General features: G+C 45.9%; 1 protein-coding gene across 1 annotated transcript in view; it reads right to left on the reverse strand.

Moving 5' to 3' along the window:
* irak3 (interleukin-1 receptor-associated kinase 3) overlaps window positions 1-5,169 on the reverse strand; it is a 49,425-nt gene extending 44,256 nt beyond the window's left edge. Inside the window, exon 1 of the mRNA XM_064939209.1 lies at window positions 5,010-5,169. Coding sequence (XP_064795281.1) covers window positions 5,010-5,112 — 103 coding nt within the window. The 5' untranslated portion in view covers window positions 5,113-5,169. The remainder of the gene's footprint in view (window positions 1-5,009) is intronic.
* Window positions 5,170-13,331: the final 8,162 nt, after the last annotated feature.

Raw genomic sequence — 13,331 nt, forward strand, 5'->3', positions numbered from 1 at the left:
GTCAGAACAGATCACATATCAAAGAGTGAGACCAGCTCTCTGTCAGAACAGATCACATATCAGAGTGAGACCAGCTCTCTGTCAGAACAGATCACATATCAGAGAGTGAGACCAGCTCTCTGTCAGAACAGATCACATATCAGAGAGTGAGACCAGCTCTCTGTCAGAACAGATCACATATCAGAGTGAGACCAGCTCTCTGTCAGAACAGATCACATATCAGAGTGAGACCAGCTCTCTGTCAGAACAGATCACATATCAGAGTGAGACCAGCTCTCTGTCAGAACAGATCACATATCAGAGTGAGACCAGCTCTCTGTCAGAACAGATCACATATCAAAGAGTGAGACCAGCTCTCTGTCAGAACAGATCACATATCAGAGTGAGACCAGCTCTCTGTCAGAACAGATCACATATCAGAGTGAGACCAGCTCTCTGTCAGAACAGATCACATATCAGAGTGAGACCAGCTCTCTGTCAGAACAGATCACATATCAGAGTGAGACCAGCTCTCTGTCAGAACAGATCACATATCAGAGTGAGACCAGCTCTCTGTCAGAACAGATCACATATCAAAGAGTGAGACCAGCTCTCTGTCAGAACAGATCACATATCAGAGTGAGACCAGCTCTCTGTCAGAACAGATCACATATCAGAGTGAGACCAGCTCTCTGTCAGAACAGATCACATATCAGAGTGAGACCAGCTCTCTGTCAGAACAGATCACATATCAGAGAGTGAGACCAGCTCTCTGTCAGAACAGATCACATATCAGAGTGAGACCAGCTCTCTGTCAGAACAGATCACATATCAGAGTGAGACCAGCTCTCTGTCAGAACAGATCACATATCAAAGAGTGAGACCAGCTCTCTGTCAGAACAGATCACATATCAGAGTGAGACCAGCTCTCTGTCAGAACAGATCACATATCAGAGAGTGAGACCAGCTCTCTGTCAGAACAGATCACATATCAGAGAGTGAGACCAGCTCTCTGTCAGAACAGATCACATATCAGAGTGAGACCAGCTCTCTGTCAGAACAGATCACATATCAGAGTGAGACCAACTCTCTGTCAGAACAGATCACATATCAGAGTGAGACCAGCTCTCTGTCAGAACAGATCACATATCAGAGTGAGACCAGCTCTCTGTCAGAACAGATCACATATCAGAGTGAGACCAGCTCTCTGTCAGAACAGATCACATATCAGAGAGTGAGACCAGCTCTCTGTCAGAACAGATCACATATCAGAGAGTGAGACCAGCTCTCTGTCAGAACAGATCACATATCAGAGTGAGACCAGCTCTCTGTCAGAACAGATCACATATCAGAGTGAGACCAGCTCTCTGTCAGAACAGATCACATATCAGAGTGAGACCAGCTCTCTGTCAGAACAGATCACATATCAAAGAGTGAGACCAGCTCTCTGTCAGAACAGATCACATATCAAAGAGTGAGACCAGCTCTCTGTCAGAACAGATCACATATCAGAGTGAGACCAGCTCTCTGTCAGAACAGATCACATATCAGAGTGAGACCAACTCTCTGTCAGAACAGATCACATATCAGAGTGAGACCAGCTCTCTGTCAGAACAGATCACATATCAGAGTGAGACCAGCTCTCTGTCAGAACAGATCACATATCAGAGTGAGACCAGCTCTCTGTCAGAACAGATCACATATCAGAGTGAGACCAGCTCTCTGTCAGAACAGATCACATATCAAAGAGTGAGACCAGCTCTCTGTCAGAACAGATCACATATCAGAGAGTGAGACCAGCTCTCTGTCAGAACAGATCACATATCAGAGTGAGACCAGCTCTCTGTCAGAACAGATCACATATCAAAGAGTGAGACCAGCTCTCTGTCAGAACAGATCACATATCAAAGAGTGAGACCAGCTCTCTGTCAGAACAGATCACATATCAGAGTGAGACCAGCTCTCTGTCAGAACAGATCACATATCAGAGAGTGAGACCAGCTCTCTGTCAGAACAGATCACATATCAGAGTGAGACCAGCTCTCTGTCAGAACAGATCACATATCAGAGTGAGACCAGCTCTCTGTCAGAACAGATCACATATCAGAGTGAGACCAGCTCTCTGTCAGAACAGATCACATATCAGAGTGAGACCAGCTCTCTGTCAGAACAGATCACATATCAGAGTGAGACCAGCTCTCTGTCAGAACAGATCACATATCAGAGTGAGACCAGCTCTCTGTCAGAACAGATCACATATCAGAGTGAGACCAGCTCTCTGTCAGAACAGATCACATATCAGAGTGAGACCAGCTCTCTGTCAGAACAGATCACATATCAGAGTGAGACCAGCTCTCTGTCAGAACAGATCACATATCAGAGTGAGACCAGCTCTCTGTCAGAACAGATCACATATCAGAGTGAGACCAGCTCTCTGTCAGAACAGATCACATATCAGAGTGAGACCAGCTCTCTGTCAGAACAGATCACATATCAGAGTGAGACCAGCTCTCTGTCAGAACAGATCACATATCAGAGTGAGACCAGCTCTCTGTCAGAACAGATCACATATCAGAGTGAGACCAGCTCTCTGTCAGAACAGATCACATATCAGAGTGAGACCAGCTGTCTCTCAGAACAGATCACATATCAGAGTGAGACCAGCTCTCTCTCAGAACAGATCACATATCAGAGTGAGACCAGCTCTCTGTCAGAACAGATCACATATCAGAGTGAGACCAGCTCTCTGTCAGAACAGATCACATATCAGAGTGAGACCAGCTCTCTCTCAGAACAGGAGATCATGTATCATGAAAACAGAAAGGTGGCGCTGAAACAGTTAAGAGACCAAAAGAAGGCATCGTGGTGCTGACGTCTCTAAATGTCTGAAATGAACCCAGGTGTTTGTTAAGAGTTCTGGTTGTGCTGGTCCGAGAGCAGCAGACCACAGTGGTGCAGTTGAGACAGGCATAATACAGAGGAAGACTCACGCACACTGACACAGATCCTGTGTCCTACGGTTGACAGTTAGGCCTCATAGGTTGGCTGTATATTGTATAAAATAGTCTCTTCAGCCCGGCAAGGCAACGAGGGTTTCTGATCAGTAGCAGAGAGGAAGAGCCGTGTATCTGGCCCCTCATTGGCTAGAAGGGTCCGACCTTATCTCATGTTACACGCCTGCCTTCCATCTTTGATGACGTGTATTTCCATTGTTAAAGATGACGGCTCGACTCGTCAATATAATAGATCACATTTAACTGTCGTGACGAGGGAGTCCGGTGTCGGATTCCATTGCACATCCACCGTCATCGGAGGCTGGAAAGTCCCGCACTGTAATGTAATTTGCCTCACCGGGAGGGCCCGTCACTGCTTGTCTCAAATGAAGCACACCGTTGGAAATCTGTCCGCCTCCACAGAAACTAGTCCCATCTTTCTGTGACAGACACAGATGGTTTTATATTGAATTAAATAGAATTAAAAAAAAACAGTAATTATTTGTTTTCTCATGATTTGTTTTCTCACTCACTCACTCACTCACTCACTCACCTCACTCACTCACTCACTCACTCACCCTCACTCACTCACTCACTCACTCACCACTCACTCACTCACTCACCCCCTCACTCACTCACTCACTCACCCCCTCACTCACTCACTCACTCACTCACTCACCCCCTCACTCACTCACTCACTCACCCCCTCACTCCCTCACTCACTCACTCACTCACTCACCCCCACTCACTCACTCACTCACTCACCCCCTCACTCACCCCCTCACTCACTCACTCACTCACCCCTCACTCACTCACTCATTCACTCACCCCCTCACTCACTCACTCACTCACCCCCTCACTCACTCCTCTCACTCCTCACCACCACCACACCACCACCCCCTCACTCACCCCCTCACTCACTCACTCACCCCCCTCACTCACCCCCTCACTCACTCACCCCCTCACTCACCCCCTCACTCACCCCCTCACTCACTCACTCACTCACTCACTCACCCCCTCACTCACCCCCTCACTCACTCACTCACTCACTCACCCCCTCACTCACCCTCACTCACTCACTCACTCACTCACCCCCTCACTCACTCACTCACTCACTCATTTTTTACCCGTGACATTGTTTTCAAAGTAGCCCAGTTTGGCAGGAAAACTACAAACCTGACCACTGACTCAATGACTGTGCAGGCTGGCGGAAGCCAATGTAGAGTGAGGTTAAATGCAGGTTAAAAACATGATCCACATCTATACCATGGTATTAATGATGCAGTGCCATGGTAATAGTTAAGGACAATGGCAGTACAATGGTAGTACCATCATACTTAGGGGCTAAAACCACAGTACTTTTACATGATACAGACTATATCATGTTATTAATGAAAGTACCACAGTAGTACCATGGTATAAGTAAAGTACCACAGTAGTACCATGGTATTAATGAAAGTACCACAGTAGTACCATGGTATTAATGACCATGGTATTAATGAAAGTACCACAGTAGTACCATAGTATTAATGAAAGTACCACAGTAGTACCATGGTATAAGTGAAAGTACCACAGTAGTACCATAGTATTAATGAAAGTAGCATAGTATAAGTGAAAGTACCACAGTAGTACTATGGTATTAATGAAATTAGCATTGTAGTATCATGGTATTAATGAAATTAGCATAGTAGTATCATAGTAGTATCATAGTAGTATCATAGTAGTATCATGCCCTCGAAAAGGGGTTATGGAGCAGTGATGTGATGTGAGTTGCTAAAATACCAGCGCTACTGTACATTTCTGACCCAGTCTGCCGATGTTATAGTGACATTATACTACGTGCTATATACACTAACAGCGTTACGTAGTGCGGTGGGGGGGGGGGGAACTGAAATGTTTATTTATCACAGAAGAGATCGTTAACATGTAATCTACACAACTTGTACCACAGTGTACACAACACTTCCGTTTAGGTAAACCCGTAATCATTCCGTTTAAACCGCGCACAGAAAGTAACACTTTGTTCACATTACTCACCGAGCCCGCGCCATCCGAGGCTGTCATCACCGCTGTCGATTATCTTACAAAACTTCTCCATCAAAACTGGGGGGACATCATACAGGTACATAGACGAGTCCATCTCAACTGCGTCTGAGCTGGAACCTTACTATCGTCAAGAATCTAACCTATGTGAAGCGAGCCACAATTAAAGATCAGCCACGACAGTTGAATTTGCGGTTTCACTTTCAAAATAAAAGTTCCTTATTGAACGCGATTCAAATGGTTACAAATAGTTGAATCATGGCATATTTTGACTAGATAATGCAAAACAAGGTTGGAATGTAGTTATATAAAAATAAATAAAAATAATAAATAATGAATTAATTAGAAAATCAGTTGAAATAGCACTGTTAGATGCATTAGACCTCAGAATTGCATTGGGGTCATACTCATATTTTTCACTGTACAGCCTTAGCTATGTATTGTGAATAAATTAAATGAGGTATTAGTCTACTCCGGGACACCCACAGAACACAACTAGGAAGAGTTTACACCAATATCAGTGTTGTAGCTCTTATTGCGGGACTTTGACTGTGGGGAAATCACCTCCCCAGTCAGCCTATTGTACGTATTGAATGCTGGTATTTTTCACAGACATTTTCCAATCCTCCTTCGACCAACAACCAGTGTTGTCTACTCAGTGACACTCAGAGAACACAACTGTGAAGAGTTTCCATAAGGAGTAGCGTCATAGCTCTCGAAGATTGCGGGACTCTGAAACCACCGTGAAATGAGCCACATTGAGCCGACGACTGACACATTGAACTTGGACCAAAAACACATCCCTGAGGAGAGCCTGTGTTGTTGGTGGAGTGGAGACTAAACACATCCCTGTGTTGGTGGTGGAGGGGGACTAAACACATCCCTGTGTTGGTGGTGGAGGAGGACTAAACACATCCCTGTGTTGGTGGTGGAGTGGGGACTAAACACATCCCTGTGTTGGTGGTGGAGTGGGGACTAAACACATCCCTGTGGAGAGACTGTGTTGGTGGTGGAGGAGGACTAAACACATCCCTGTGTTGGTGGTGGAGTGGGGACTAAACACATCCCTGAGGAGAGACTGTGTTGGTGGTGGAGGAGGACTAAACACATCCCTGTGTTGGTGGTGGAGGAGGACTAAACACATCCCTGTGTTGGTGGTGGAGTAGTGACAAAACACATCCCTGAGGAGAGCCTGTGTTGGTGGTGGAGGAGGACTAAACACATCCCTGTGTTGGTGGTGGAGTGGGGACTAAACACATCCCTGTGTTGGTGGTGGAGGAGGACTAAACACATCCCTGAGGAGAGCCTGTGTTGGTGGTGGAGGAGGACTAAACACATCCCTGTGTTGGTGGTGGAGGAGGACTAAACACATCCCTGTGTGTTGGTGGTGGAGGAGGACTAAACACATCCCTGTGTTGGTGGTGGAGGAGGACTAAACACATCCCTGAGGAGAGCCTGTGTTGGTGGTGGAGGAGGACTAAACACATCCCTGTGTTGGTGGTGGAGGAGGACTAAACACATCCCTGTGTTGGCGGTGGAGTGGGGACTAAACACATCCCTGTGTTGGTGGTGGAGGAGGACTAAACACATCCCTGTGTTGGTGGTGGAGTGGGGACTAAACACATCCCTGTGTTGGTGGTGGAGTGGGGACTAAACACATCCCTGAGGAGAGACTGTGTTGGTGGTGGAGGAGGACTAAACACATCCCTGTGTTGGTGGTGGAGGAGGACTAAACACATCCCTGTGTTGGTGGTGGAGTGGAGACTAAACACATCCCTGTGTTGGTGGTGGAGTGGGGACTAAACACATCCCTGAGGAGAGACTGTGTTGGTGGTGGAGGAGGACTAAACACATCCCTGTGTTGGTGGTGGAGGAGGACTAAACACATCCCTGTGTTGGCGGTGGAGTGGGGACTAAACACATCCCTGAGGAGAGCCTGTGTTGGTGGTGTGTTTGTCTGACAACGTGGGGACCCACCTTGACACACTGTGACCTCCAACTCAGGAAATCCAACAGCCACAAAACGAGCCCCCCGTCTAAGGAGGTGTCCCTTATGAGTCTCTGTGCCAGAATGTAGGGCTGGATTGTGTTGAAGGCAGAAGAACAGTCCACAAACAGAACCCTGCCATGGGATTTGGCTCTAGATGTCTATAGACCATGTTAATACCCCCTCTAGATGTCTATAGACCATGTTAACACCCCCTCTAGATGTCTATAGACCATGTTGAGGAGACTACACCGTCTAGATGTCTATAGACCATGTTAATACTTCCTCTAGATGTCTATAGACCATGTTGACGAGACTACACCCTCTAGATGTCTATAGACCATGTTAAGGAGACTACACCCTCTAGATGTCTATAGACCATGTTAATACCCCCTCTAGATGTCTATAGACCATGTTGAGGAGACTACACCCTCTAGATGTCTATAGACCATGTTAATACCCCCTCTAGATGTCTATAGACCATGTTGAGGAGACTACACCCTCTAGATGTCTATAGACCATGTTAATACCCCCTCTAGATGTCTATAGACCATGTTAAGACTACACCCTCTAGATGTCTATAGACCATGTTAATACCCCCTCTAGATGTCTATAGACCATGTTGAGGAGACTACACCCTCTAGATGTCTATAGACCATGTTGAGGAGACTACACCCTCTAGATGTCTATAGACCATGTTAATACCCCCTCTAGATGTCTATAGACCATGTTAATACCCCCTCTAGATGTCTATAGACCATGTTAATACCCCCTCTAGATGTCTATAGACCATGTTGAGGAGACTACACCCTCTAGATGTCTATAGACCATGTTAATACCCCCTCTAGATGTCTATAGACCATGTTGAGGAGACTACACCCTCTAGATGTCTATAGACCATGTTGAGGAGAGTACACCCTCTAGATGTCTATAGACCATGTTGAGGAGACTACACCCTCTAGATGTCTATAGACCATGTTGAGGAGACTACACCCTCTAGATGTCTATAGACCATGTTAATACCCCTCTAGATGTCTATAGACCATGTTGAGGAGACTACACCCTCTAGATGTCTATAGACCATGTTGAGGAGACTACACCCTCTAGATGTCTATAGACCATGTTGAGGAGAGTAAGAATGGCATCATCAACTCCTCTGCTGGCCTGATAGGCAAAATGTTAATGGGTCGAGGAACTGCTGGGTGACGCTGAGGATTTGACTTTTCACAAGTTTCTCAAGGCGTTTCATTACTGAGGATGTCAAGGCGACAGGGCGATAGTTCATTCAGCACAGAGGGATTAGAGTGTCACGCCCTGGTCTGTATTTATTATGTTATCTTCATTTATTGGGTCAGGCCAGGGTGTGACATGGGTTTATTTGTAGTGTGTTTGTTCTTGGGATTGTGTGGGGTGTATAGATTGGTCTGTGGCTGCCTGAGGCGGTTCTCAATCAGAGTCAGGTGATTCTCGTTGTCTCTGATTGGGAACCGTATTTAGGTAGCCTAGGTTTCACTGTGTGTTTGTGGGTGATTGTTCCTGTCTCTGTGTTTGTTGCACCAGTCAGGGCTGTTTCGGTTTTCGACGTTTGTTGTTTTGTATTGTTCGTCATCATTAAAGATGTATCGAACGAACCACGTTGCATTTTGGTCCGATCCTTATTCCACCTCTTCGTCAGAGAAGGAGGGAGAAGAAAGCCGTTACATAGAGGCTTTAGGAATTGGGTAGAATTGTTGAGTTTTTCCACAACACTGCCAAGTGTTGCTGTTCGAGGGAGGATTGTAAAATGTTTGTAAAAACACCAACTATCAATACGTACAATGAGCTGACTAGGGAAGTCCCGCAATAAGAGCTAAAAATGCTAATATTTGTTTAAACTCCCAGTTCTGTGGGTGTCACTGAGTAGATTGATATCCCGTTTCGTTGATGCACAATCCATAGGTAAGCCTGCGCAGTGAAACAGAAGGATGCCCCGGTACAACTCTCTAGTCTAATACACCCACAGTGCGATTCAAACAGATTTACAATTTATATAACAATATTCCAAACTTTTTTTTCCTTCCATTAACTAGTATAAATATGGCATGATTCCACTATTTGTATTCGTTTGCGTCACTTTCAATTATAGACTATTATTTTGAAGGCATATTCCACTGTTGTGGATAATCTTTATTTTGGCTAGTTTTACGTGTGTAATGCCAAAGGTGACTGAGTGTAAACCACCAGACCGAGGCGGGTGTTGCAGAATTCGGGAAATTCCATACTTCTGCCCCGGACTCCCGAGACATCTGGCGCGTTCAGATGCTTGTCTGATCTAGGGAACTCGGATATTTCCGATTTGCTAATTCGTTGAATGTGGCATGTGTATAACTACAACAAGTTAGCAAGTCGGGACATTTTCGAGTTCCTCGTTCTGACTAGAACTTGAAACGGCATTTGAAAAGGGGTGTGGTGACGGTTCGGTGACAGCCTACCAGTGGAGGCTGATGGGATGAGCTATATAGGAAGACGGTGATCTGTGTAATGGCTGGAATGGAGTTTATGGAACAGAGTCAAACAGGGTTTCTATATGTTTGATGTGTTTGGTAACGTTTCATTAATTCCATTCCATCCATTACAATGAGCCCATCCGACCAGCCTCCACTGCAGTCTACTGTAGTGGAGTTATGACATTAACCTGAAACACAGTTGGTTACATACCTATTTTATTAGGTGTGTAACATTTTTTTTTTCTCCCAAATTTACTTGATTCTGGTTTTCGTAGTTTATCTCGTGAGAAGGAGGCCGACAATCAGCTGCAGAAACCACCAATCATTATTCAGCCAGGGCATAAAAAGTGACACATTTTTCCCAAAGGTCATTTTGACCTTTGACCTTTTCTCCTCACTTCAGCATGATGAATAGTGACTCACGGTGACCAGGGCCGGGGCCACTACTCGCAACACTGTCACCAGTAACACTCAAGCATGTCCACTGGATGGCGACGTCGTACCGGGAGAAAACTCATTCGGAGCCTTGAACAACAGACCCAAGGCATTCAATCTGTTACCAGGGTTACAGGATTACTCCCCTGGGATGTTTAGACAGTGCGGTAGCATTGACGACTGTTTACGACATCACTCACCTAATACCACACCACATGGTGGGTCCATAGTACTGCAGTGGAGGATAGTTACTCAACCTGTGAAAGTGTGTGTGCGTCATGCAAAGCCTCGAGAGGAACAGCCATCAACTTAATCTGTCTGGACATTTCTCTGTTAATCATCTTGAATATATGGAATATTACACCTACTCTTCCTCCCTCCCTCTTCCTCATTATCCTCCTCATCCTCCTCCTCATTTTCCTCCTCCCCTGTTCCCCCTCTTATGTGTGTGAGAGAGAGAGAGAGAGAGAGAGAGAGAGAGAGAGAGAGAGAGAGGGTGTGTGTGTGTGTGTGTGTGTGTGTGTGTGTGTGTGTGTGTGTGTGTGTTACCAGTCGTAACTGCTGTTCGGTAGCATATCTGTTGATTGACATGTCAGTATAGAGACAGAATTTTACATGACTAAATCAGCATCCACCAACACTGCTGCTGCCTGGCTGGGACTCATTTCCCCTGTGAATAACTATTTGAAATGGCTGAACATACAAGTTGTATCTGAACCCACATATCTGTCTCAACGGCAGCCGAACAAAACTAAACTATGTGCACTGAACAAAAAATACAAACGCAACATGCACATTTTTTAAAGATTTTTAAGGAAATCTGTAAATGTAAGTTAATAAATTAGGCTCTAATCTTTTCACGACTGGGAATACAGATATGCATCTGTTGGATATGCATCATGACGCCAGGACAGCGGAGTCAATCACCACCTTCCGGAGACACCTGAAACCCCACCTCTTCAAGGAATACCTAGGATAGGATAAAGTAATCCTTCTCACCCCCCCTTAAATGATTTAGATGCACTATTGTAAAGTGGCTGTTCCACTGGATGTCAGAAGGTGAATTCACCAATTTGTAAGTCGCTCTGGATAAGAGCGTCTGCTAAATGACTTAAATGTAAATGTAATGTTGGTCACAGATACCTTTAAATAAAGGGTAGGGGTGTGGATCAGAAAATCAGTCAGAAAACTGGTCTGTAACTCTGGTCTGTAGCTCTGGTCTGTAACTCTGGTCTGTAGCTCTGGTCTGTAACTCTGCTCTGTAACTCTGGTCTGTAGCTCTGGTCTGTAGCTCTGGTCTGTAGCTCTGGTCTGTAACTCTGGTCTGTAGCTCTGGTCTGTAACTCTGATCTGTAGCTCTGGTCTGTAGCTCTGGTCTGTAGCTCTGGTCTGTAACTCTGGTCTGTAGCTCTGGTCTGTAACTCTGGTCTGTAACTCTGGTCTGTATCTCTGGTCTGTAGCTCTGGTCTGTAACTCTGGTCTGTAGCTCTGGTCTGTAGCTCTGGTCTGTAACTCTGGTCTGTAGCTCTGGTCTGTAACTCTGGTCTGTAGCTCTGGTCTGTAGCTCTGGTCTGTAACTCTGGTCTGTATCTCTGGTCTGTAGCTCTGGTCTGTAACTCTGGTCTGTAGCTCTGGTCTGTAGCTCTGGTCTGTAACTCTGGTCTGTAGCTCTGGTCTGTAACTCTGGTCTGTAGCTCTGGTCTGTAGCTCTGCTCTGTAGCTCTGGTATGTAACTCTGGTCTGTAGCTCTGGTCTGTAACTCTGGTCTGTAGCTCTGGTCTGTAGCTCTGGTCTGTAACTCTGGTCTGTAACTCTGGTCTGTAACTCTGGTCTGTAACTCTGGTCTGTAGCTCTGGTCTGTAACTCTGGTCTGTAACTCTGGTCTGTAGCTCTGGTCTGTAACTCTGGTCTGTAGCTCTGGTCTGTAACTCTGGTCTGTAGCTCTGGTCTGTAGCTCTGGTCTGTAACTCTGGTCTTTAACTCTGGTCTCTAACTCTGGTCTGTAGCTCTGGCCTGTAACTCTGGTCTGTAACTCTGGTCTGTATCTCTGGTCTGTAGCTCTGGTCTGTTGTTCTGGTCTGTATCTCTGGTCTGTAGCTCTGCTCTGTAACTCTGGTCTGTAACTCTGGTCTGCAGCTCTGGTCTGTAGCTCTGGTATGTAACTCTGGTCTGTAGCTCTGGTCTGTAACTCTGGTCTGTAACTCTGCTGGCGAAGACAGTCAGGGAGAGGACCACCTGTTTGTTTCTGTTGGTTTGGTTTAATAACAATAAATAGCATGATTGTGTTTGTTTTGCATTTCAAGCAGTTCCTAGCTGTAGTACTGTCATCCAGCCACCGGGTGGCACTAGCAGACAGCCTGCCTGTCCTGATTCAAGGGAGGTGACCAACTGTCCCCACACAAGTTGAAATGAATCATGACTCGTCATTTCTGAAATGGCCTCTGGTCTCAGTGGTCTCACGACATGGTACGGTGACCATATGGAACGGCAGCATTTAGGTCCAGAGAGAGACTCTTCAGTTGAAAACCAACTCTCCTCAGTTCAATTCACATTTGGAAGTTGCTTTCGTTTATACACTACATGACCCAACAGTATGTGGACACCTGCTCGCCCAACATCTCATTCCAAAATCATGAAGAATCCCTCTTCTGGGAAGGTTTTCCACTAGATGTTGGAACATTGCTGTGGGGACTTGCTTTCATTCGGCAACAAGAGCATTAGTGAGGTCAGGCACTGATGTTGGGTTGATTAGGCCTGGCGCGCAGTCTGTGTTTTAATTCATCCCAAAGGTGTTCTATGGGGTTGAGGTCAGGGCTCTGTGCATGCCAGTCAAGTTCTTCCACATTGATCTCAAAAAAAACATTTTTTTTTTGTATGGACCTTGTTTTGTGCACTGGGGTATTGTCATGCTGAAACAGGAAAGAGCCTCCCCCAAACTGTTGCCACAAAGTTGGAAGCACAGAATCATCTAGATTAGAATGCCATTGCATGCTGTAGCGTTAAGATTTCCCTACACCGGAACTAAGGGTCCGAAACCATGAAAAACAGCCCCAGATCATTATTCCTCCACCAAACTCCTCGAACACCAAACAGTTGGCAGATGATTTTTACACGCTACGTGCTTCAGCCCTCTGCGATTCCCGTTCTGTGAGCTTGTGTGGCCTACCACTTCACGGCTGAGCCGTTGTTGCTCCTAGACGTTTCCACTTCACAATAACAGCACTTACAGTTGTCCCGTGGGCAGCTCTAGCAGGGCAGAAATTTGACAAACTGACTTGTTGGAAAGGTGGCATGCTATGACGGTGCCACGTTGAAAGTCAAATGAGCTCTTCAGTGAGGCCATTCTACTGCCAATGTTTGTCTACGGGAGATTGCATGGCTGTGTGCTTGATTTTATACACCTGTCAG

The sequence above is a fragment of the Oncorhynchus masou genome, chromosome 27, assembly GCF_036934945.1.
Source record: "Oncorhynchus masou masou isolate Uvic2021 chromosome 27, UVic_Omas_1.1, whole genome shotgun sequence".
Lineage (NCBI taxonomy): Eukaryota > Metazoa > Chordata > Actinopteri > Salmoniformes > Salmonidae > Oncorhynchus > Oncorhynchus masou.